Here is a 27,209-nt window from a genome sequence, read left to right on the forward strand (position 1 = left end):
CTCCGACTCTTGATTTCGGGTCGTGATCTCAGGGTAGTGATCTCAGGGTAGTGGGATCCAGCCCCAATTCTGTCTCTGCGCAACTCAAGTCTCCTTGGGATTCATTCTCTCTCCCTCTGCACCCGCCTACCCGTGCACACACTCTAAACAAATAAGTAAAATCTTTAAAATTAAAAGACTTGCTCATGTGTGTTTACAACCCTTGCAAACAGACAGAATCCATTATGCGTAGGGGTGAAGAAACTTCATGAGTTAAATCAATTCCAACTCTGTGCTGAAGCCATAGAGCTCTTGACAACCTCTGTCCCAAGAATCCTGCTTCCTGAAAGTAGAGATGGCAAGAGGTTGGGGCTGTTTTGCACAAATTGGTCATGGTAATGAGTAATGGAAAAACAGCCCAGTTCATGCAGGGCACCTGTGCAGGCCTCAGAGGAAAATGAGACAGCTGGCTTGGTGGCAGGATGCCTTCCAACAGCCAAGCTGCCAAGGACCCTGGCTGCTCTCTGCTGAATCGCAATGCTAACAGAATAAATAACTGATTGCCTCAGCTTTCGTGTTGGAGCACCCACCCATGTGCAGGGAGGAAGCCTCCACTCCAAGAAGAAAATGCACACTAGGTGCTACCCAGAGGCCAAACCACCAACTTCAAAGTGAGAACCTCAGAGGAGAAACACTGGCATTACCTATGAGCTTATTAGAAATGCAAATTCATGGGCCTGTGCTTGAGGGCCTGACTCTGGCCATAAAATCATAAAAGGGTTAGTTGATTCAAAATGATAGAGGCAAAGGAAAAAACAAAAATAAAACCACTACCTATCAGCCTTTTACCCAGCCCTCACATCAAGGCATGAATGAACAGAATCAATCTTTTATATATTTGCTTAATTTTAAGTGAGCAAAGATCTTTATAGCCATTGGACAAAAATGAAATTCATTTACTAGAATGGCACTACAAACTCACTTTTGCATCAAAATAATCAAAGCACTACCCATCAAGACACAGGAAAAAAAAGAATGCAGAGATTTATGGATACTTGCTTCTCTCCAACTTTAGTAGTAGAAGCAGGACTGTTTCTCACAATGCTCCTGAAAATACTTATGCAACAGGATGCTGGGGGGCCTGGGGACCTGATGCACCCGCCTTCAAGAACTCCTCAAGTTGTTTCATCTTCTCAGCTGGATAAGGAAAAATGCTCTCTGTTCCAAACTACTCCATCATTGAAGGGAGTGAGGGAGGAGGGGAGGGGCTAGCAGCATCACTTCTCAGGTGGAGGCTCTGAACCTGAGATCTGGAAACAGTGGTGAAACCAAGCTGACGCTGCACGGGCAGTGAATGTGTTAGATCTGTTTACTTTCCCAACGTCCCACTTGGGACTCCTCTTACAAAGGGTTGCCCAGGGGCTGCATGCAGAACACTGCAGTTAGAAAACTGCAAAAAGTTTTGGTAAGGTAATAAAGGCTGATAGAAAGCCCGGTACAGCCAGGTGGTTCACTGGTGGCTCCCTCCACATGCAGGTTTTTAGAGACCCTCACCTCGGGCACGATGTTTCTGGTGCCAGGATGCCAGGCTCAGGAGCACGCTCTTTACCCGATTTTGTACACGGGGCCGTCCGAAGATGGTGATTTCAACCAAGTCCCCAGAGTTAACTATGTCCACCGTCAGCAGGACTTGGCTCATCCACTCCATTTCTGGAATTATGGCTCGGTCTGGGCCTAAACAGGAAAAGAGACTCTGAGGGGAAGCAAGGTCGAAGGTGAGTAGGAGCTAAATTTGAAGGGAATTTTGGCCGGAGAAGGGAAGAGCTGGAAGGTGGGCAGCGTGGCGTCAAAGGTGGCCTGCAAATCGGGCAGAGACTGTTGAGAGTTGCTCTGCGGGGTTTCTCTCCTCTTGGACTGGAGGGGAGTCATACCACCAGCACCCCTGGGGTGGCTCACCGAAGATGGAGTCAGCCAGCCATGCCTCCAGGTAAAACACCAGTGGGTCTCTCAGTTCCTGCACAGGAAACCACCACGGCCGGGTGCGAATCCGCGGTGGTGGAAGCGGTGACCTGAGCAGCCTGCCCAGGGACTGGGCGGGCGTCCATTCGTCCCCCTGCGCCTTAGCGGCACCTACGTCGTCGACCATGCTAGGTCCCGCAGCCCAGGCAGAGCAATGTCCAGGGAGCGCCGGCGGAACTCCAGCGAGGGGCGAAGCCTGTGCCCCCTTTTACGGTTTCCGGCCAGCCCCGCCTCTTCCTGCGACTCCTCGCCATCCGTTCCGGGTGAGTCGACCCAACTGACACTGGGCGCCCTTCCCCGGTGGCGCTGGGGAGCCAGCCACTCGGGCTTCGTCCCGGATCCTGAACTAGCATTAATTTGAGTTTCAGCCAGCTCTCAGAGGCTCTCCGCGATCGTCTCCACTGAGCCAGGTGGCAGTTAGCCTCAAAGGTCCCTGCCCCAGCACACAGCTGATGGCCAGCGTGGTTTGGATTGGAGGCCTCGTCGACCCGGACTCTTTCCGTGCCTGGGTTAAGGTTTCTGCTCTACCTTCCAGAGGTAGGTGGATCAGGCTGAGGGCAGGCTCGTCGAGTCTACATTTTCTTCCTTCTGCTCCCTGTTGTCTCCCAACTCTCCGTTTGGTTAGTACTTCAAAATCCTTCAAGCAAGTGTGTCGTGTTTTAAAATATAAACGTCAGAGGTGGTCATTACAGAACACGTAGGGACTCTAGACAAATCCCGCTTATTTCCAACACCCTAAAACAACTAGTGTTGATGCACATTTCTTCCCAATGTTATTAATTTTAGTTAAAAATGTAAATTAGGAAAGATTTCACACATTCAAAAAGTTATATAACCAAGACCTATGTGACAACCCCACTATCGCCCCATTTAACGAGATGTTAACATTTTCCCACATTTGCCTTGCTTCTCTCTTCTTTAAAATAGATAGCACTTAGGGGCGCCTGGGTGGCTCAGTTGGTTAAGCGACTGCCTTCGGCTCGGGTCATGATCCTGGAGTCCCGGGATCGAGTCCCGCATCGGGCTCCCTGCTCGGCAGGGAGTCTGCTTCTCCCTCTGACCCTCCCCCCTCTCATGCTCTATCTCATTGTCTCTCTCAAATAAATAAATAAAATCTTAAAAAAAAAAAAATGTTTAAAAAATCATTCTGTATTGGGCGCCTGGGTGGCTCAGTTGGTTAAGCGACTGCCTTCGGCTCAGGTCATGATCCTGGAGTCCCGGGATCGAGTCCCGCATCGGGCTCCCTGCCGGCAGGGAGTCTGCTTCTCCCTCTGACCCTCCCCCATCTCATGCTCTCTCTCTCTCTCATTCTCTCTCTCAAATAAATAAAAATAAATAATAAAATAAAATAGATAGCACTTAAAGCATCTTTCCTTTCCTTCCCCACAGGAAATCATTGTCCTGAAGCTGGTGTGTATTATCCCATGCATGTTCTTCTACTTTTTCTAGTACATTTCTAGAAATCTTGTTTGGTAGTTGTTCTAGAATAGATAGCATATGCGGTGCAAACTATTTTGTTCTCACAATTAGCTATGGTGTGTTTGTTTTAAAAATCTTTTTAATGGAAAATTTTGATCATTTACAGAAGGCTGATAGTATTAATATCCTGAATTCCCTCATCCACGTCATCTAGGCTTCGAAGGTTATCAGATAATCTCTACAAGAGGAGATATTGACTCTAACTTCAGTGGATATTTTTATTTCTTCAATTTAATTTTAAAAATCAACATAATATATGCACACTGTAAAACAGAGGTTCTCAAGGATATAAAATAATATATGAAAGTTCTCCCTTTCAAGTATTCTCCCTCACTCTCAGTAATCTTTTCCCAATTGTATGTATTGTGAATGTCTTCTAGTTTAAATGGTTTTTTTCACATTAAGGAGTCTTTTGTTAAATAAAATTTTTAATTTCAATATAGTCAAGACTTGTAAGTCTTTATAGTAAGTGCATTCTGTGTCTTGCTTTAGAAATCCTTCTCTGGGGGCGCCTGGGTGGCTCAGTCGTTAAGCGTCTGCCTTTGGCTCAGGTCATGATCCCAGGGTCCTGGGATCAAGCCCCTTGTTGGGCTCCCTGCTCAGTGGAAAGCCTGCTCCTCCCTCTCCCACTCCCCCTGCTTGTGTTCCTGCTCTATCTCTCCCTCTCTGTCAAATAAATAAATAAAATATTAAAAAAAAGAAAGAAAGAAATCCTTCTCTGCCCTGAGGCCTAAAGACACTCCTATACTTTTTACTAAGAATTCTGAAGTTTCTAAGTATGTAAATCCTTGAACCATCTGGGGTTAATTTTTTAAACTTTGGCATAAGGGATATAATTTCATCATTTCATAAATTGATAATTTTTTCCTTCAGCCATTCTCTTGAGGATGCATCCGACCTAAGGCCACTTCAAATGATCTTGAAATTTTTCAGACTCCTACATATAACATGAGTTAGCCACAAGGCTGGTTTGTAGTGATTATTACATCAAGAGAAAGGCAAGATCTAGACATGTTCCTTTGCCATTCCCATCTAGATGGCAAAGTTTATTTCTGATTTAGTTTTATTTTGGAGGTATAGCTATTAGGGGTCTTAGCTTTATGCAGAAACTCTATATTAAGTTTCGTACATCTAGCAAGCCTTGAGTTTTATTTGCTGACCTCATGCCAGCTTCAAACGGAATTTTTTGAAATTTAGCGAATCTGCCAAGATGAGTCACTCTATTACCTTCAAGGTAATTTAACTTTGACAGGGACAGGGCATGATTTGAATACTGTTCCAATATTTTCTAGCTCTGTGGCTGAGTGCAAGTTATTTAAGCTCTCTGCACCCCATAAAGTAAAAAAATACTACCCAGAAGACGTCAGCAGACCACATGCTTTTACTTTCTTTGCTTAGCCCTGGAGGAACCAGTCTGAGGAGCTTTGGGTTCAGACAATAAAGTATGTGAGTGAATTGATTCTCATTGAGAAACTTCACTCTTCGTAACTTCACTTCTTGTAATCTTCAATCTTAAGAAATCTCTGTACAATGAAAAACATTACAAAGCCTAATGAAAACATAACACTGATTTTTTGCATCAAATAACATCAAAATATAGGTCACAGAGAGGAAAAATGGTTAAAATGAGGAAAATAAACTAGTAAAGAGATATTTAATAAATCACAAACAAGGAGCAATCATGCAGAAAAAGAATATAATAAAGGCCTAATAGTTCTGAATATAGGACAGTTTTCTAATGTTTAGGAGCATTTACAAACAGTAATTATACACTAGTTCCCTTGGATGGATGGATGGATGGATGGATGGATAAGGAGACATTATACCACACTACTAAATAATATCCAAATAAAGTAAGAAATGAAAATCATCACTGATAGGCTATTTAGAATATAAGACTAATTTACAAAGTACATTTCAAAAACATTATGGAAAATGTACATTCAGAAAAATCTAGTTTTCAATCCCCTCTTGTTAATCCTGTCTTCTCCCCAACAACTTTTTTTTTTTTTTAAGATTTTATTTATTTATTTGACAGAGAGAGAGAGCGAGAGCGGGAACACAAGCAGGGGGAGTGGGAGAGGGAGAAGCAGGCTTCCCGCGGAGCAGGGAGCCCGATGTGGGGCTCGATCCCAGGATCCTGGGATCATGACCTGAGCCGAAGGCAGACGCTTAACGACTGAGCCACCCAGGCGCCCCCCCAACAACTATTATTCATTTTTTGGATTATCCTTCCATTGCAACAAATGTAGATACAAGTATCTGGGAATTTTTGCTTTTTATTTTTTTGTAATATTACATATATTTTATTGTACTCCTTTCCCACCAACTTTTTACTTTGAAAAAACGTATGGGAAACCTATGGGAAAATTTTAAGAATATTAAATTTACATTCTATACTTTTCAATTTCACTAACATTTTCTTTCATTTATCTTTTTTTTTTAGATTTTATTTATTTATTTGACAGAGAGACACAGTGAGAGAGGGAACACAAGCAAGGGGGAGTGGGAGAGAGAGAAGCAGGCCTCCCGCCGAGCAGGGAGCCCGATGCAGGCCTCGATCCCAGGACCCTGGGATCATGACCTGAGCCGAAGGCAGACGCTTAACGACTGAGCCACCCAGGTGCCCCTCTTTCATTTATCTTATCTCTACCTTCATACAGTTTTTCATGAACTATTTGTAAATTGCAAACACCATGACACTCTACCCCAAGTATTTCAACATTATCTCCTAAGAACAAAGACATTCTCCTACATAACCATATAAAAATTATTCAATCCAGGAAATATAACATTGATTCAATACTGTTGTCTAATATACAGTCCAATTTCAATGTTCCCAATTTTTCCAATAATGTACTTTATAGCTAATTTTTAAAAATCTACAGTCCAATCAAGGAGCATGCACTGCATTTACTTATCATGTCTCTAGTCTCTTAATCTAGAATCACTCTCTGTTGTTTAATTTAATCTTTAATGACACTGACATTTTAAAAATATTTTAAATTTTGTATTGTAAAAAATTCTAAACATATACAAACGTATATCTGGCCATTGTTCATTTATATATTCAGTCTCTCAATTCCCACTTTTGGCCATTCTTTCATTTTTTTTTTTTTTAAGATTTTATTTATTTATTTGACAGACACAGCGAGAGAGGGAGCACAAGCAGGGGGAGTGGGAGAGGAGAAGCATGCTTCCCGTGGAGCAGGGAGCCTGATGTAGGACTCGATCCCAGGACCCTGGGATCATGACCTGAGCCGAAGGCAGACGCTTAGACTGAGCCACCCAGATGCCCCCTTTCATTTTTTGTAAAGATTTTTTTTTTTTTTTTGAGAGAGCATGAGTGGGGGGAGGATCAGAGGGAGAGGGAGAAGCAGACTCCCCACTGAGCAAGGAGCCCGATGCAGGATCATGACCTGAGCCGAAGGCACTTAACCAACTGAGCCACCCAGGCACCCCATTCTCTCATTTTTGAGGGGCTGACCAGTTCAGAGAAAACTAGAGATCACTGTTTGGAAAGCCTTCCGTTGTCTTCATAATCAACTGTATTGCAAGATCTTGTTGCCTTTTTTGTTCAGGGATCATCTTGGAGATCATCTGGTGAGAGAGTGTGTAGAAGCACAGGACCCTGGTAGAATGTGTCAAAAGAAAATTCAGAAAACTTTACATGGGACAAATATTTTGAGTGGGAAACAAACTGTTGGAAAATAGGGAGACTTCCAAACCAAAAGTAGCTTGAAACTCGGTTTATAAAGCATGAATGAAGTACCTTGTTTTGTGTTATGATTGGCTACTAGAAACATATATTCCTTTTAGGATAGTAGTACTACATAAGCTTACCTGTTTGTACCCGATTAGCTAGGAAGCTACCAGGTTATCTGACATGAAAAAAAAGCTTAGGTTTTGTTTCAGGGAAATCAGGATAGTTTTAAGTTTTGGTGACGTGACGATGAGTGTTTGATGTAGAGGTATATTTAAACTGTGGCCTCCTTTAACAAACGCAATATATCTGCAGGGCCATTATGACAAAAACAAGAACAATTAGTGATCCCTATGAAATACTTTGGAATCAGGAATCCTAATTGTCCTACCCAGGCCAAGAGAATGGATCCTGTAGACCATGAGCTTGTCCGGATCCCTCATGCAAAATTACATGAAATGACTTTTTGCAGTTAGTGATAACCTAGGGAAGGAGGCTGTCAGGAGCTCAGCTTAGCAGGGAGCGAGAACTGAGCTGCCAGGTGACGGAGTAGCCAATTAAAGCCACAAGCCAAAAATGAAAGAGTTAAACCTTTAGTCGCTTACTGCAATTGTATGAGCAAGAGGCTAGAAGCAGAGGAAGCGCTGCCTCCCTCTGTTCCATTTTCTCTCCCGGAGTGTGGTCAGTACATAAACACGGACATAGGTGTCTCACAGTTGAGGGAAAACAAAAAGCTCTGGCAGTTTTATGGATCCCGAGGTAGTGGGGGCAGAGGAGGAGGGGAAGAAGGAAGGGCTCAGGGTGGGAAAGTACTAGCTACTGAGTCAGAGTGGGGAAAAATTTCTTCATTGTTTCCTCCTCCTTCCTCTCACTTCCCCTTCAACTCCTACTGAAAAAGATCTCTGACCAAGACCTTGGATAGAGACCTAGGAATGTAAATATTCAAAAGAGCTTGATGGGTCTGGAAGGGCCCGAGTCCTTGACTGCAACTCGCTGCAGAGACTGCAATGCATTGGCTGCACGTTCTCAGAAAGGAATCTTTTATCAGTTGACTTCTTTTGGTGGAATATATTCTCCTCTTCCTGGGAGGTAAATTTCTTGACAGTCTGCATGCCCAAAAATGTTTTAACATTCTCCATCTGTCCATAGTTTGGTTCAGTTATATTCTGAATTTTAAATAATTTTCCTTTACAATTTTTAAGGCAATTCTGCACTGTCTTCTGGCCTCTAACACTGCTAGAGAACTGAGATGCCATTTTGGTTTTCATTCCTTTTTTTAGGATTATCTTTTTGAGCAGGTTTTGGTCCACAGCAAAATTGAGCTGTGAGTTCCCATATACCACCTTCCACCTTCACACAACACAGCATCCCCACGAGCAACATCTTGCATTGTTAACATTTGTTAACCATCAGTGACCCTACAACGACGTATCACCCAAAGTCCATGGTTTACATTAGTGTTCACTCTTGTACATCCTATGGGTTTTAACAAATGTATGATATCCACCATTACAATATTACACAGAATAGGTTCCATTCTTTTTGCATGTCATTTTCTTTTCTGTCTCTGTCTATAGGTGTTTTGGACCTTTTCTTTGTCCTTTAGTGTCCTGATGAAGTGTAATTTTTTCTGTATAATTTTCTTTTATCCATTGTGTTGATTAGTCAGTGTGCCTTCAGTGTGCCTTCTCTTTCAGTTCTGGGAAGTTTTTTGAACTTTTTTTTTTTTAAGATTTTATTTACTTGAGAGAGAGAAAGAGCGTGAGCAGGGGAGGCGCAGAGGGAGAGGGAGAAGCAGGCTCCCCGCTGAGCAGGGAGCCCAATGCGGGGCTAAGTCCCACTACCCTGAGATCATGACCTGAGCCAAAGTCAGACACTTAACCGACTGAGCCACCCAGGCGCCCCTTTTTGAACTATTTCTTTGACAATTTCCTCCTCGCATTTTCTCTATTATTTCCTGAAACCTGTTAATTGATTGCTACATTTTATAATGGATCTTCTAGACTCTTCCCATATTTTTCTTACACTTTCTTTCCTATTTGACAAACCTCTTTTAGTCTTTGAATATTCTTTTTATAATCTGTTCTTATTTCATGAATTTAATGTCTTCTCTAATCTTTCAGATATTAATGCCTTTTCAAGTTTTCTTCTGTTTACTACATTGTTTCTGTTTTCAGATTTTTTTTTTTTTAAAGATTTTATTTATTTATTTGACAGAGAGAGACACAGCTAGAGAGGGAACACAAGCAAGGGGAGGAGAGGGAGAAGCAGGCTTCCCGCGGAGAAGGGAGCCCGATGCGGGGCTCGATCCCAGGACCCTGGGACCATGACCCGAGCCGAAGGCAGACGCTTAATGACTGAGCCACCAGGCGCCCCTTCAGATTTCTTTTTATCTTTTTCTCTTTCATGTTAGAGATTTTCTTGGAACATTGCTCATTATGTATGGTTGTTCCTGTTTAAAAAACCTGACTGGCAGCTTTATGATCAGGGGTTTACTCAAGGGCTTCATTGTAAAATAAGCTGTCTCAATAGTTTGTAAACTTTAACTACAACAAAATCACCTAGAGGGCAAGTTAAAACACATATTACTGCCCCACCACCAACTCCTTATCTCCAGATTGGGGTAGTTGTTCCTAAGGCTTGCTCCTCACATAGGAAACTCAGTGGGCAAGTCCTTCCTCCTCAGTATCAGGGTTTTGTGTTTGCGTTTTTTTGAACTAATCAATTTCACCTGAGAGGAGTTACCCACTTTTCTGCCTGGAAGATGCAAACCTGTGTCCCAGGATTATGTGAGTCAAATAGGGACAGAGGAGTTGTATTAAACTCCTTATTTGCTTTTGCACCTCTTTACTCTTCTAGCATCTGTTAGAGTCCAGAACCTTTCTGGATCTATACCAATCTCAAATAGGCCTTCAATCAGTGTCGGGAACAGAATGGTAGAAGGAGGGCAATGCTTCTGCCCCTTATACAGACTTTCAACTAATTCTTCCTCCCTCATCCTCACTTTGAGAGGTACTTTGTGTCTCTCATTTCTGAGGCAGACTGAGATTCTACAGAAAAAAACAGCCTTTTTCAAGGCTTCGTTTGAAGAAGGAGGGGGAGGAAGAGGAGGAGGAGGAAGAGGAAGAGGAAGGAGAAGAGAAGGTTAGCTTAGTATGAGAAAGAAAGTCTGCCCTGCCAATTAGCAGGCCAAGAGGACAGGCACTGATAAAGCGAGCTGCCAAGTTAACAACAGTGTTTCTCCCAAAGACATGCTGCACACATAAATTCATAAATTGTCATAATGATCTCCCCTCCCTCCTTTGAATGACTACTGCATTCTTACTAAATCAGAAACTTTGTTTTTGGGACGCCTGGGTGGCTCAGTCACTTAGGCTTAAGCGTCTGCCTTCAGCTCAGGTCATGATCTCAGGGTCCTGGGATCGAGCCCCACATCAGGCTCCCTGCTTAGCCGGGGAGTCTGCTTCTCCCTCTGCCTGCAGCTCCCCCTGCTTGTGCTCTCTCTCTCTCTCTGACATAAATAAATAAAATCTTTAAAAAAACAAACAAAAAAGAAACTTTGTTTTCTGAGATTATAGACTATCAGAAACTTTGCCATTTGAAATCTGGTAAGTTAACAATGGAACATCCTACTCTTGCCTGGAGAAACTACTTCACTTTGACAGAGAAGCAGCCTTGATTTACAACTCAGCTGCAGTTTCAATTAAGGGGTTACTGGATACAACATTCTAGGTGTATCTCAATTTTGTAGTTTCCAAGGAAATAGGACTCCACAGTTAAGATCTGATGTTGACCTTACACCCACATTCCAAAGCAACAGTTTTATTTAAAGATCAGCTACACTTCATTCTTCCCCAAAATCCTACAAAAAGAAAAAAAAAATGTTTTTTTGTTGGTGAGATGCACCATGGTTTTCTGTTATGCACTGCTCCTCACAGGAATGAGTCAATAAAACTGGCTTTGTCAGACTACAGGTTTGTCCCCAACGGCCTTATACTGACTAGTATTTGGACTAGGATAACTTGGAGGGTCTGCTGAGGTTTGCCTGAGATCCTCACTGCCACAGACAGGAAACCTCCCCTCCACTCCGTAATAACGTATAACTCCAAAACCGAGGCCCTTATGTTTCACTTCCTGAGGACTCTCTTTCCCCAACTGTGTATTTGTAGTTTCTCCCTGATTCTGGACTCTTGATTATCTATTTAGCACTTCAGTATCAAATTTATCTAGTGAGATTTGGGGCATCCTCTGGTGAAGTATGGCTTTCAACTTCATCTCCCTTCAATGTGCTTTACTACCATTTTGTATGTTGTCTCTCTATATTTCTTCAGTCTTGTCTGTGCATGAGAAATTAGTTTGGGAAAGAGCTTCTGTCAGTGTTCTGCCTCCTAGAAGGATGCTGATTTCTCGGGCCAGCAGTTGGGGTGGCATACCAGAACTAAAATGAGCTAAGTGAGGTGCCTAGGATGCCGAATTTAAGGAGGCAGTCATCTTAGGGTCATGTAAGTGCAGTGACAATGTAGTTTTTTCCTAACTGATCAAATTTAAATTTTTCCAAGCGAGAGGAAAAGAGAGGGAGAGAAAGGAAGAGAGTAGTTTCAGATACATATGAAGTTATCATTGAAAAAGCCCAATTATCTTTTGTACTTTGTTCATCAGGAATAATCATAGTATATTTTATGATATAAATCTAAATCAAAAGGTCCTAGAGATTTGTCAGTATCCTTTCTGTTCATAATATGTTGACTACAATCTTATAGGATTGTGTTACCATTATGATTCCGTTTCTTCCATTCTGATATTGCTGATTAACATAATGCCATTTTCCAGATGTATTTAGCCTTATTCTCATGGTAGAGATAAATCAACTAGTCTTTTTTTTTTTTTTTAAAGGTTTTATTTATTTATTTGAGAGAGAGTGAGCAAGAGAGGAGAGAACACAAGCCAGGGGAGGGGCAGAGGGAGAGGGACGAACAGACTCCCAGCTGAGCAAGGAGCCCAATGGGGACTGGATGGACTGGATGGACTGGATCCCAGGACGCTGGGATCATGACCTGAGCCAAAGGCAAACACTTAACCGACTGAGCCACCCAGGTGCCCCAATCAACTACAGTCTTAAACCAGCCCTGGTGGGACGTTTTAAAGACATATCCAAAGAAGTTTCTAGTGATGTCCTCCTTGCTGACAACATAATCCAGTAAAAACGAAACAGAACCTGGAGCCAAAACATCAAGACCCCTTTAAACATCTCCATATGGTTTTTACTATGCTTCCCACAGCACTAGGATTTAATGTTTGTTTAGTCATTACATGTCTATTTTTAGGACATATCAAAGCTTTTCCCAAAAAAAGTAGGGGTGTGTGTGTGTGTGTGTGTGTGTGTGTGTGTGAAGATGCTTGACTTTGTGTTTCCTGCCTAGGAAATCCTGAGTTCTATCTCCAGTGATAGAGACACTAGAATCATTATGAAGGGGCTTTGTAAGATATTACATTTTACTCATGATCTCCCTGTCCATCCCACCTTCACTCTTCAGGCATGACAGAGAAGATAAACAGAGGGGCGCCTGGGTGGCTCAGTCATTAAGCGTCTACCTTTGGCTCAGGTCATGATCCCAGGGTCCTGAGATCGAGCCCCGTATCAGGCTCCCTGCTTGGCAGGAGGCCTGCTTCTCCATCTCCCACTCCCCCTGCTTGTGTTCCCTCTCTCGCTGTGTCTCTCTCTCTCTGTCAAATAAATAAATAAAAGTAAAAAAAAATACAAGTAAAAAGAAAGGATAAACAGAACCTTCAAACCTAAGCGAGGCAAACTTTCAGAAAATTCTAAATTTCTTTGGTATAAATTGTTAATGATAAGGACAACTCCCTTAGGAGCTCACTGATTTTCTCCCTATGAACTGATAACCAGGCTTTCCTTTGTGTCTGGAAAGACTGCCCCTAATCTCAGTGTTTACTGTATTTAGGCTAACATAACTAAATATTACAAGTACACATTGTGACAATAGGTATCAGAAGCATTTCTACAACATCCTCTCAAACAGCCACTTCACAATTTAAATCCTCTTCTAAAAGAGACATCAGAGATCCAAAGACCTTACCACACACCATTAACAACTACCACAATAGTAAAACTCCAGTGTTGATCCTTGAATCCATGTCTCTCAATTTAAATATATTTACCATCCTCAAATCACTGGAAGATCGAATCAGCTGGAGACCTCAAACTGGGAATTCTTAGCAATCCTTCAGAAGCAGATTATGGCATATAGGTGACCCCTTTCATCTAAAAAGGCTAGATGTGGTGACACTGATTGCAATTCTTTGACACATTAGCAGTTTCTTTATGGAAACCACATGCCTGCTCATTTTATGAACATACCTGCATCCTGTGATTCAACAACTTTACTCCTAAGTCTACTACAACATGAGGAAGTTAAAGAATACTGTATGATTCCATTTATATAAAGTTCAAAAACATGCAAGAGAAGGAAAGGTCCAAAGGACTCTGGTAATATTCTTTCATTTGATCTGGATGGTATTTACAGCAGTGCTACTTTGAAAATTCATTGAGCTTCAGCCTCGTGATTTATACATGTAAGTAGGTAAATTAAAGTTATTTTTTAAAAAGTTTAAGATCTAGTGATCGAGTAAAATTAGCATGTAGTCAGGGTGCTTGGGTGGCTCAGTTGTTAAGCATCTGCCTTTGGCTCAGGTCATGATCCCAGGGTCCTGGGATCAAGCCCCACATCGGGCTCCTTGCTCAGCAGGAAGCCTGCTTCTCCCTCTCCCACTCCCCCTGCTTGTGTTCCCTCTCTTGCTGTCTCTCTCTGTTAAATAAATAAATAAAATCTTTTTAAAAAATTTAAAACAGGGCACCTGGGTGGCTCAGTTGGTTAAGCGACTGCCTTTGGCTCAGGTCATGATCCTCGAGTCCCAGGATCGAGTCCCACATCAGGCTCCCTGCTCGGCAGGGACTCTGCTTCTCCCTCTGACCCTCGCCCCTTTCATGCTCTCTCTCTCTCATTCTCTCTCTCAAATAAATAAATAAAATCTTAAAAAAAAAAAATTTTAAACAATTAGCATGTAGTCTCAATAAATTCTGACTTACCTATAAAGTTGAAACATTATTGCACAGTTAAAACTTTATTGCACAGAGGCCACAGAACACAGAGTTAAGGGCGCCTGGGTGGCTCAGTTGGTTAAGCGACTGCCTTCCGCTCAGGTCATGATCCTGGAGTCCCTGGATTGAGTCCCGCATCGGCCTCCCTGCTCAGCAGGGAGTCTGCTTCTCCCTCTGATCCTGCTCTCTCTCATTCTCTCTCTCTCAAATAAATAGATAAAATCTTTTTAAAAAAAAAAGAACACAGTTAAGTGCCTAGAACACAAGAGATAGCAGTGATCAAAAAAAGGAGAAAAGTAGACCCAGGTTTACAAACAAGATTTGGAAATCTGTCTGCTGGATTTCAGTCTGAGTCTGAGTTCTGCCTTCAGGTATTGGACTACTTCACTCTGGATATGTAGGGTAAAAATAGCCTGTGGGAAGAGCTGAAGGCCAAAAACACACGTTGGCAAATCTGGCCATTGAAAATCATTAAAGAAAATGGATCTTAGGGGAGGGAGGCAAGGTTGAGAAAGTGAATTCTCACTTTGTCAAAGGGTGCAGTGGTCCAGTAAAACAGCAGAATGTACTGCGAAGAAGGCTAAGGGTGAGCATGGGCTGAGGAATTTGGGGTTGACACTGCAGACTTCTCGGTAGCCTGGGTGTTCAAGGAAAGAGACAGGGCAAATAGCACCTGAGGCCAGGGAAGGTTTTGACTTTTTTAGGGGAAAGATTTTCTTTGGCCCACCACTCAAGAGATTAATGGAAAGACTTGGGTCAAGTTGATCAGAAACAGGTGGCTCGATTAGTGCTGAAGAAAACCTGGAAGGACACCTGTAATTGTGAAGTAAAAGAAACCATCTATATGAAACTATATGCCCAATACATTTCTTAAGGGTGGGAATGTTAAGGGAATTGTATCAACTGCCTCTGTTTTCTTGATCAAGTAGTTTGTAAAATCACCTATGAGCTGGGGGGAGGGGCATGATCTTATTAGTGAGGAGTAAAAGTAACACAAGCTGAAGGAAGGAAGTAATAAAGATTAAGAGTGAAAAAACTATGAAATAGAAAACAGAAAAAGTCAATAAAAAGTGGGTCCCTTTGCAAAGAAAAACAAGATTGACAAAGAATAAAATTTAAATTACTAAAATCAGGTAGGGGATGGGCTAGATGGGTGATGGGTATTAAGGAGAGCACTTGTGATGAGCACTAGGTGTTGTATGTAAGTGATGATCACTGAATTCTACCCCTGAAACCAATTACACTGTATGTTAACTGGAATTTAAATAAAAATTTGAAAAGAAAAAAATATTAAAAAAAATTACTAAAATCAGAAATTAAAGAAGGGATGTTATCACTGACCTTACAGAAATAAAAATAATTGGGCGCCTGGGTGGCTCAGTTGGTTAAGCGACTGCCTTCGGCTCAGGTCATGATCCTGGAGTCCCAGGATCGAGTCCCGCATCGGGCTCCCTGCTCAGCAGGGAGTCTGCTTCTCCCTCTGACCCTCCCCGCTCTCATGTGCTTTCTCTCATTCTCTCTCAAATAAATAAATAAAATCTTTAAAAAAAAAAAAAAGAAATAAAAATAATTGTAAGCAAATACTATGAACAAGTATATGCCAACAAATTAAGTGACCTGGATGAAATGGAAAAAGTCCTAGAAAACTACAAACTGCTGGGGCACCTGGCTGGCTCCGTTGGTAGAGCATGTGACTCGATCTCAGGGTCATGAGTGTGAGCCCCACATTGGGCACAGAGATTACTTAAAAATAAATAAAATACAAACTGCTGATACAGACTCAGGATAAACAAAATCTGTTTGGGTTTTTTTTAAAGATTTTATTTATTTGTTAGAAAGAGAGAGAGAGAATGCACACAACCAGGGGGAGAAGCAGGCTCCCCACTGAGCAAGGAGCCCAATGCAGGACTCAAGGGATCATGACCTGAGCCGAAAGCAGACGCTCAACTGACCAACTGAGGCACCCAGGCACCCCGAAATCTGAATAAACCTATAACAAGAGACCAAATTAGTAATGGAAAAAAAATAAACTTCACACAAAGACAAGACCAAGTTCAGATTATTTTACTAGTGAATTCTACCAAATATTTAAAAGAGAATCCATACCAACTGATGCTTAAGCAAACTCTTAAAAAAAAAAAAAAGATGATGAAGGAATGCTTCCCAACTCATTCTACAAGGTCAGCATTACCCTGGTACCATAATCAAAAATCTCACAAGAGGGGCGCCTGGGTGGCTCAGTCGGTTAAGCATCTGCCTTGGGCTCAGGTCATGATCCCAGGATCCTGAGATGGAGCCCTGCATCGGGCTCCCTGCTCCGCAGGAGGCCTGCTTCTCCCTCTCCCACTCCCCCTGCTTGTGTTCCCTCTCTCACTGTGTCTGTCAAATAAATAAATAAAATCTTAAAAAAAAAAAAAATCTCACAAGAAAACTATAGACCAATATACTTCATGAATATAGATGCAAACATCTTCAACAGGAAACCAGCAAATCAAATAAATCCAGCAACACTGAAAAATTATACACCACGAACAAGTGAGATTTATCTCAAAAGTCAATTAATGTAGGGGCAATTGGTTGACTCAGTCAGAGGAGCGTGAAGCTCCTGATCTCCAGGTCTTAAGTTCAAGCCCCACATTGGAAGTAGAGATTACTTAAATAAATAAAAACATTTTTCAAAAGTCAATTAATGTAATATACAATGTTAATAAAGAACACATGATCATCTCAACAGATGCAGAAAATGTATTTGACAAAATCCAACATCCATTCATGATAAGACTACTACTAGGAATAGAAAGGAACTTCCTCAACCTAATAAAAGCCATTATCAAAAAATCCACAGCTAGCATCATATATCATAAGTAATGGTGAAACACTGATTTTTTTTCCCCCCAAAGATCGGGAACAAGGTAATGATGGCTGCTCTGACTTTTATTTAACATTGTATTGAAAGTTCTAGCCAGTGCAATCAGGCAACAAAAAGAAAGAAAAGGCATGCATACCGGAAAAGTAAGACTGTCTTTGCTCACAAACAAAAAGATTTTATATCGTAGGAAATCCTAAGGAATACACACACACACACACACACTACTATAAAAAATGAGTTCAATAAGGTTACAGATGCATGATCGATATGGACAAAAGTCAATTATATTTCTATATACTAGCAACAAACCTAAAAATGAAATTAAGAAAATTCCAGTCATAAGAGCATTAAAAGATACTTAGGAATAAATTTAGTAAGTGCAGGACTTGTATACTGAAAACTACAAAACATTGCTTAAAGAAATTAAATATCTAGGGGCGCCCTGGGTGGCTCAGGTCATGATCCCAGAGTCCTGGGATCAAGCCCCATGTTGGGCTCCCTGCTTGGTGGGAAGCCTGCTTCTCCCTCTGCCTCTACAGCTCCCCCTGCTTGTACTTGCTCTCTCTCTCTCTCTGTCAAAAAAATCTTAAAAAAAATTTAAGTATCTAAATAAATGAGGTATTTCGTGCATAGATTAGAAAACTCAAAATATGAATTTAGACCCTTAACTTAAAATATACACAAAAATTAATTTGAAAAAAGCCTGCAGACTTGAATGTAAGAGCTAAAACTATAAAAACTCTTAGAAAACATAAAAGTAAACTTTCATGACATTCGTTTAGGCAAAGATTTTTTTTTTTAAGTAAGCTCTAAGCCCAACATGGGGCTCAAACTCAAAACCCTGAGATCAAGAGTCACATGCTCTACCAACTGAACCAGTCAGGCACCCCTAGGCAAAGATTTTTTTTAGACATAATACCAAAAGCAAAAGTGATAAAAAGTTGGTAAGTTGGAGTTCATCAAAATTAAACTCTGTACTTTAAAAGACACCATCAAGGGCGCCTGGGCGGCTCAGCTGGTTAAGCAACGGCCTTCGGCTCAGGTCATGATCCTGGAGTCCCTGGATCGAGTCCCGCATCGGGCTCCCTGCTCGGCAGGGAGCCTGCTTCTCTCTCTGACCCTCCCCCCTCTCATGTGCTCTCTCTCTCTCATTCTCTCGGTCTCAAATAAATAAATAAAATCTTAAAAAAAAAAAAAGACACCATCAACAAAGTGAAGAGACAGGCCACACATTGGGAGAAATTATTTGCAAATTGTATGTTCTACAAAGGATATATACATATATATATGTATATGTGTATATATATATATCTTACAACTCATTAAGACAACCAATTAGAAGTGGATAAAAGAAAAAAATGGATAAACGATATTAATAGATCTTTCACCATATTAATGGTCAATAAGCACATAAAAAGATCCTCTATATCATTAGTTATTAAGGAAAAGCAAATTAAAAGCACAAAATAGCATTACAGCACCAAGAAAGTCTATAACCAAAAAGACAATTACAGTGGCACCTGGGTGGCTCAGTTAAATGTCTGCCTTACACTCAGGTCATGATTCTAGGGTCTTGGGATGGAGCCCCATGTCCTTGAGCTCTCTGCTTGGCGGGGAGCCTGCTTCTCCCTCTCCTCCGCACTCTTGCTCTCTCTCAAATAAATAAATAAAATCTTAAAAAGAAAAGACAATTACAAGTATTGAGGATGTGGAGAAACTAGAACACTCATCATACACTTCTGGTGGGAATGTCAAAAGCCACCTTGGGAACGTTTGCCTGTTTCTTCATGACCATTCCCGGATATCCAAGAGAAATGAAAACAAAATCTTAAAAGCAAATGTTCATAGCATTTTCTCATGACATCCAAATGACAACAACCCAAATGTCCATTAATTAGTTAATGTATAAGCAAAATGTACTATATCCATATAATGAAACACTGGTTGGCAATTAAAAGGGAGGATACTGTTGAATGCCATAGCAGGGATGAACCCTGAAAACATTACACTAAATGAAAGAAGCCAGACACAGAAAGATAAGTATTATATGATATATAAAATCTTTTTTATATAAAAATTTTTTTTAAATAAAATCTTTATGGAGATGGAAAAATTGCCTGTGAGTAGAGCTCGGAGTGACTGCAGATGGGCAGAAAGTTTCCTTTTGATGGTAATGGAAATGTTCTAAAATTATATTACATTATATATTTCATGAAGAACTGCAGTCCAAAATATCTGTGCTAATAAGTATGTTGGCAAAACAAGAGTTATCTTCTCACTCAGTATTAAAGAAGTGCAATTGTATTTTTGTGATTTTTTTTAAATTATTTATTTAGTTATTTATTTGACGGTACGTGTGCCAGCGTGCACAAGCAGGGGGAGCGGCAGAGGGAGAGAGAGAAGCAGACTCTCCCCACTGAGCAGGGAATCCCATGTGGGGCTGGATCCCAAGACTCTGGGATCATGACCTGAGCCAAAGGCAGAAGACACTTAACCGACTGAGCCACCCAAGCACCCCTCCCACATTTGTGATCTTTAAAACAAGTTTCTATTAATAGCAAATGAAAGGTAACAGAATGACACCCCAAAATGACTGCAGGAGCTCAGTATGTGCCATCCCCAAATAAGCTGCTTTGATATATTTTGAGTTGTAGGTGCTTGAAAAACAGCAAATGCAGGGAGAGTCTTTCTCTGAACTCCTCTTTTCTGCCTGGAACTCAACTGGCATAAATCCCCTCTTTTCAAGGCTCCTCAACCAGGTAAGATTGATAAAAATGGACATGACACCCAGACAAACTGTCACAAATTATCGTACCTCCCATCTATTCTTCGAAGTGCCCATTCATCTTCCCTAAAAATGACTTAACTCTCCCCTAAGAGGCTTACATTCCTTCTCTTTCCCTATTAAAATGGCATTGAACCTGAATCCTAAGGGGGGGGGGGGGGAGTGTTGCTTATTTTTCCCTGGATAGCTTTCTCTTGTTAATCTTTTATTACAGGGGTCTCAGCCAAGAACTCAGAAAGAGGAGAGGGCCAATTATCCCCACCAAAGCAGGACAGGCACATTCTGTGACAGAACTCCAAAATGATTCTAGGCCTCTTGGTGCCCACACTTGTGCACCCACACGGCCCACCCACCCTCACTTTGTGTTGAGGTGAGCATTCAGATTAAGGAAAGGCCCCGACATCCTAGAGTTTTCTCACCAGCAGCTAATATAGTGATCCTCATAGATCCCATCAGCTTCTTCTCTGCCTCTGAAAGGAAAAAAATACAACTGGATTTTCAGTAGTTCACAGGGCCGCCCACAATCCTGGAACCATCCTAAGTGGAACCAGAGGGAGCCTGCCCTGCTCTTTTTTCTTGGGGCTAAGTTGGGCATGTGTTGGGAACCCCTTGAGGTTAGGCGGGTACAGGGGATGCAGAGGGTGACACCGATTTCTCCCCCTCCATCTAACCTCGCTAAAATCTTGAGGGCCCGAAGGCTTGCGATTTCTCCATACAGAGTGGGCGGGACTCGGGCTCTAGAAAGCTCCCGAGGCCTTGCGGAATGGCAAACTGCACTCCCCACCCAGGCCCGTGCCTGGATCCATCCCCACGCTGCCCTAGTACTCCGTCTCGCCCAGCCGCCCGGGACCCGCAGCGGTCCCTCCTATCCTCAGGCGACTCAAGGATGAGGAGTTGGCCTTCTTCTGCAGAGCATAATGGTTTAAACCTTTTCCTTGAGGGCGGTCGGAAGATGGAGATCCTAGCCGTAACCTTGGGGTCCAGAATTTGCGCTTGCAGCAGGAGCTCGGTCCATTGCTAGAAGTGTGGAATCTGGTGCCAGGGTTGTGCGCGCGGCGAGTTGGGGACACGGAGGGGCTAGGCCCGAGCTGGCTGAGCGATAATACCAAAGGTGGCCGGAGGAGAGGGAGAGCGCCTAAGGAGGCCTGGTGGGGGCGACCCCATCCAAGTACTCACCAAAGATCTTCTGACGCCTGCTCTAGGGGTAGGTCAAACACCACCGGCGCTGCAGGTGCTCCTCTTGAAACCAGTCGGGGAAAATGCGCAGATCGATGCGTCCGGGGCCTTACAGGTAAATCCTCCCCGTCCTCCGGGGCGAGGCCGCCGTCAGAGCCCGGAGGAAGTTGTAAGCCACAGTCCGCGGGAAACTGAGAAGCCCTGGGGGCGGCCGGGCGCGTTTCGGCGCAGTAGGCTAGGGCGGTGCTGGGGGGCCGCCCAATCCCGCAGCGGGGGGCTGCAGGCGAGATCCCCGCGCGCCCAGGGGGCCAGGATTCGCCGAGCGCGCGCCGCTGCCTCGGGTCGCGCGCTGCCGGGAGGCTTCCCAGAGGGCAGCTCAGCGCACGCGCCCGCCGCCAGGGGCGGCCCTGGGGGCCCCGACGCTGGCGGCGAGGACCCGCCCGAGCGGCCCAATCTGGTGCTCTGGAAGGCTGCGGCGGCTTTCCAACCGCTGGGTTCCCTTATGCCCACAGGCGCCGGCGGGGCGCCGCACCTTCAGCGTAAAGGAGCGTGACACAGGCAAGGCTCACAGGCTCAGTTGGGACCTCCGAAGGCAACGTGATCGAAAGAACGGTTCGATCTGCTTTTGTTTGCTCAAATTCACTGAGAATGGGGACCAAGTCTTTCTCTAGCTATTCCTAGCACAGAGTACTGCGCTTGGCACAAAATGCTTATGGAAGGAATAGAGAACTATGGATTTCAGCTCCAGCGTTGCCACTTACTGGATTTCTGGCTCTGAGCTGCTTATCGTAATTTCTTTGTCCCTCGATTGCCTCATCTGTAAAATGTGAACCAATAAAATAGTAGTACTTGTAGGATTGCTCGAGAGATTAAATTAATTGAATGCATGCAAGGAGCTCAGGACAATTTCCGGCTCATAGTATTTTCCTAATTCAATTAGCATTATACACCATGATGCACTGGCACGTTTAGACTGTCCACGACATTAGGCCGTCAACAATAACTAGTTGCTCTGAATTCGGGAACCTGCTTTATTCCCTTTCTTTTCTCCCTTTCTACACTCCCTCCTCCACCACCACTAACTAGCTGTGTGTGACCTTGGGCAAGATGTCTAACCTCTCAGTTCCTCATTTTTCATCTGTACAATGGGGATGATAATAATAGTACCTTGATCCTAGAACTGTGATGTTTAAATGAGTTAATACATATAAAGCCCTTAATTGTGCCAAGGAAGTAGAAAACACTCAATAATAAATATCAGCTGTTACTATCTGCATACATAAACTTGTTTTCACGTTATAAATATTTCCATTAAAAAAAGAACCTCAGGGAAAAAAACCTCAGATGTAGAATTCCTAGTTCAAAGATCACAAACTTTTTATTCTCCTTAGAGATTGCTTTTTTCTTTTGCAACTATATTTGTATTAAACTACAAAGAATCATAGAGAAGAAAAATATTTACTATATCCAACTCCCCACCTGACACCTGCACTGTAATAGGTATCTCTCATTTAACCTACTCCCCACATTTCCCCTTCCTTAGTATTCTCCCTTTTAGTAAAGGCCACAACCATTCACCTGGTTGACTCTTCTCTTTGTGTCACATTTTACACCTATAAACAAATCCTGTCAGCTCTACCTTCAAAATATATCTGAAATAGAACTACTTTTTATGGCCTGCACTGCTAAGAAACTAGTAGTTCAAGCCATCACTATCCCTTGCTCTATAATAGCTTCCAAATGGTCTTACAGCTGCTTAAGTTATAACTTTTCCATGAGATCAAAATATTTCCCCTTTAACATTTATTTTCCTTACAGGGGCCGGAGTGGTCTTTTGAAAATTTGAGTTCATGTCAGTCTCCTTGTCTTTGTGGAACCGAAGAGGAAGTCCAGAAATAAAACAAACATAAACATATATACAAAATGGTATGGTATATAATAAAATTATTATTTCAAAACAGTGACAGGGCACTGGGTATTTTGAAAATAAATTTGGATGGCTATCTGACATGCACATAAAAAATTTCCAGAAAGAGAATAAAAAATTTGCATTTTTAAAAAAGATTTATTTAGGGGCGCCTGGGTGGTTCAGTTGTTAAGTGTCTGCCTTTGGCTCAGGTCATGGTCCCAGGGTCCTGGGATCAAGCCCCCGCATCGGGCTCCCTGTTCGGCGGGAAGCCTGCTTCTCCCTCTCCCACTCCCCCTGCTTGTGTTCTCTCTCGCTCTCGCTGTGTCTCTCTGTGTCAAATAAATAAATAAAATCTTTAAAAAAAAAGTTTATTTGAGAGAGAGCGAGCACACGGGCACAAGTGTGGGGAGGGCCAGAGGGAGAGAATCTTTTTTTTTTTTTTTTAAGATTTTATTTATTTGACAGAGAGAGCACAAGCAGAGGGAGAGAGAGGGAGAAGCAGTCTTCCTGCCGAGCAGGGAGTCCGATGTGGGACTCGATCCCAGGACTGAAGGTAGCCTCTTAACCTACTGAGCCACCCAGGCATCCCTTTTTTTTTTTAAGATTTTATTTATTGGAGAGAGAACAAATGGGAGAGGGAGAAGCAGGGAGCCCTACTAGGGGCTTAATCCCAGGATCCTGGGATCATGACCCGAGCTGAAGGCAGACGCTTAACGACTGAGCCACCCAGGCACCTGAGGGAGAGAATCTTCAAGCAGACTCCCTTCTGAGCACGAAGCCAACCTCACTCAGACCCATGAGATCAAGACATGAGCTGCAACCAAGAGTCAGAAGCTTAACTGACTGAGCCACCCAGGTGCCCCCCCAATTTTGCATCTTTTAAAAGGCAGTGCTGTTAGAATATATAGATCAATGTTTATATAATTTGAGGGTAAATAGAACCAGATCATAGCACCGAATGCTGTCACCAGGAACAATGATAGCTTTTGCTGAATTAGAATGAAAGCTTCTTTTGATGGAAAAAAAAAATTCCCCTATGTCTTGCCCTACCAATGTGAAATAAAAAGACAACTTATAAACAGAGAAGAACATACAGTATATAATAAAGAAATATATGTTTAACAACATAGGGAAGTGCCTATTTTATAAAATTTAAGGGTAAAAGTCAGACTACAAAACAACACATGGTAGGGGTGCCTGAGTGGCTCAGATGGTTAAGCGCCAGCCTTGGACTCAGATAATGATCCCAGCGTCCTGGGATTGAATCCAGCATCAGGCTCCTTGCTCGGTGGGGAGCCTGCTTCTCCCTCTCCCTCTGCCTGCAGCTCTGCCTGCTTGTTCTCCCTGCACCCACCCTCCCACCTCCACAGCCCCCCACCCCCCCACCCCGCTTGCTATCTCTCTCAAATAAATAAAATCTTAAACAATTTTCCCTGGGAAAAAAATTGGAAGGAATAAATTTATATCTAGGTTATATTTTCATTTTTTTGAAATCACGTGAACACATATTAATTTTATAATCATCTTGAAGCTGAAGTTAACTATACTCACTGATGGGGAAATAGTTTTTTTCTTGGTAGGGATTGCAGTTGGAACCTGAAATCCCCTTCCTCTTGGAAATGCGCCCATGGGTCCTTGAGAGGCAAACTGGTGCAGCAGAATATCCCTGGCTTTGGCATCACATCTACCTGGGTTCCCAAGCACAGTGGCTCCCTGACCTCAGTTTCTTCCTCTGTGAAATGGGGACACCCACACCACTTCACAGGAGTTTTCTAAAAATTCAATGAGAAGACGACCCTGGCTGGTTGTAGGGGTTCTACATAAGATAATGCCACCCTCCCTGACTCAGGTGACAAACCCTACAGGGTCTATTTTCCAAAATTAGGGTTCCCACTGAATTCACACCTTGATAAGTGCCTAAATTCAAGTTGAATTTGCTCAACCAGCTGCTTCCAGAGCCAAGGGAGCTGATTGCTGCCTTCTTGCGGGATGGTGGTTCCCTGCCTGGTGGGATGGGGATCATGGTACGTTCCTCAGATGACCGAGGGGGCCTCTAACCCCACCCCCACCGTGCCCCCGCCGTCGTTACAACAAAAAGAGCCACCGCCGGGTGGGGACCTGGGCGGAGGCCTCTACTGGGTCGCACTGCCGGGGAAGCGGCGCCGAAGGGAGGGCGGGCCACTGAGCGCCTTCCCCGCTTGTGGCCCGGGAGCTTCGACGCCCACCCGCAACCGCTGGCCGCGGGGAAAGGTCCGGGATCGCGTTCTGAGGCTGGCGGGGTGCAGAGGAAATAGAGCTGCGGACTGGGGCTGATTCAGCTTCCGTCTCCAGAGCGGGGGGCAGCCCCCCTCTCTGCTCCAGAGCTGGTAGGCACACCCCTCCCGGAGGTAAAGGTGGGAGCGAGTGCAAACCTTTCAGTCTAAAGAAAGAAATCGCCAGCTCGAGGGGCCCTCCAGTCAAAGTCGCACTTGAATTCCGCCTTTTTATCTTTATCCGTGCCTGGAGGGGAAAAGTAGATAGTAGGCCGGACCTGAAAGCCCCACACCATCTTGATTTTCTACTTGCTTAGAGAATGTTCTAAATTCTAGTTGGGATCTAGAGTAAAAGGTTTCACTTTTTTTTTTCCCATCGCAAAAGGCTTAATGTCACAGATTTTGGGGGACAGGGGATGCATTTTGCTCTAATTTAGGAATAATTTAAAATACAGAAAAGTACCTGTAATTACCATTTTAAAGTTGTTGTTTTTTTTAAGATTATTTATTTATTTATTTGACAGAGAGAGACACACAGAGAGAGGGACCACAAACGGGGAGTGGGAGAGGGAGAGGCAGGCTTCCCACAGAGCAGGGAGCCCGATGTGGGGCTCCATACCAGGACCCTGGGATCATGACCCGAGCTGAAGGCAGACGCTTAACGACTGAGCCACCCAGGTGCCCCTGGATAGTTATTTATTAAGTTATATCTTCGTTCTATGTACTTTCTGTATATATAATATATTTCACAATAAAAGTAGCTAAAATGAATAACATCTATGTTTAGGAATACTATGAAATACTATACAATCAATAAGAGTATAGGGTAAACAAACAAACAAAAAAAAGAAGATATACCAATTTTCTACAATCTCTTCCAGAAAATAGAAGATAAAGGAAAACTTCCTAACTCATTAACCCCATACCAAAACCAAAGACACTGCATAATTACAGACCTCTTTCTCATGGACCTAGGTGCAAAAATCCTCAACAGAATATTAGGATTAGATTAGATTGGACTAAAATAGAATAGATTGGATTAGAAATCTAATCCAACAAAATTCCTCTCTAAAGATCATTAATACTATCCATTTCAGATTAAGGATTAGAGAATGGATATTAAATACGAGACACATTTATGTTTTTATCTATATTCTGGGTGCTTTAATAGCACTGTAATCCTATTTCTCCAGAGATGATTACATTAAAAGTTACAGTTAATCCCATGTGAGTTAACCCATTCAACCTGTATGGACCAGGTTTAGTTACGTTTTTTCTCTTCCTTTTTTTCATTCCTCAGCACAACATACTAGGTAACTTCTTTGTTTGATGGGTGAGTGAACTGAGATTTGTTTAGACAATTCAGAGATCCTAATCAAAGTAGGGGCACTCCTAGCTGGCTTACATCACTGAAATATTATGTCCAGCCACAGAGCCACCGTGCAATGATGGGAGTTCTTTAAGCATTTATTAAATTTATTTCATTAGCTCGAATACTACAGCAAACATTCAGGTCAAGTGTTGTGTGAAGCATTGAAGCAACATTTTTCAGCCCAGGGATTTTTCCAGCTGTGGGTCATTTTATTTTGTGGATTACAACCAATATTTTTAAAAATGAATGTAGGTTTGGGCGCCTGGGTGGCTCAGTCGGTTGGGCGACTGCCTTCGGCTCAGGTCATGATCCTGGAGTCACTGAATCGAGGCCCGCATCGGGCTCCCTGCTCGGCGGGGAGTCCGCTTCTCCCTCTGACCCTGCTCTCTCTCATTCTCTCTCTCAAATAAATAAATAAAATCTTAAAAAAAAAAGATTTTATTTATTTGAGAGAGAGCACATGAGAGGGGGGAGGGTCAGAGGGAGAAGCGGACTCCCCGCCGAGCAGGGAGCCCGATGCGGGCCTCGATTCAGTGACTCCAGGATCAT

At 42.9% G+C, this 27,209-nt stretch overlaps 1 protein-coding gene across 2 annotated transcripts; it reads right to left on the minus strand.

The window, feature by feature from the left end:
- Positions 1-885: 885 nt before the first annotated feature.
- On the minus strand, positions 886-21,524 carry OOEP (oocyte expressed protein). 2 transcript variants are annotated; one of them, XM_045866028.3, is made up of 3 exons: positions 1,936-2,858; positions 1,534-1,713; positions 886-1,176 (listed from the first exon to the last, which is right to left on the minus strand). In XM_045866028.3, exons 1-3 carry the CDS (start codon positions 2,123-2,125, stop codon positions 1,097-1,099), a joined length of 450 nt encoding a protein of 149 aa, XP_045721984.1. In that variant the 5' UTR covers positions 2,126-2,858; the 3' UTR covers positions 886-1,096. The 2 variants fall into 2 exon arrangements, 1 of the variants encoding a protein (XP_045721984.1); XR_010413671.1 differs by lacking the exons at positions 886-1,176; positions 1,936-2,858 and adding exons at positions 20,371-20,421; positions 21,128-21,524 and having other exon boundaries at positions 1,202-1,713.
- Positions 21,525-27,209: the final 5,685 nt, after the last annotated feature.

The sequence above is a fragment of the Mirounga angustirostris genome, unplaced genomic scaffold (genome assembly GCF_029215605.1).
Source record: "Mirounga angustirostris isolate CCGP_5_RB_7025 unplaced genomic scaffold, mMirAng1.0.hap1 SCAF_8, whole genome shotgun sequence".
NCBI classification, from domain to species: Eukaryota; Metazoa; Chordata; class Mammalia; order Carnivora; family Phocidae; genus Mirounga; species Mirounga angustirostris.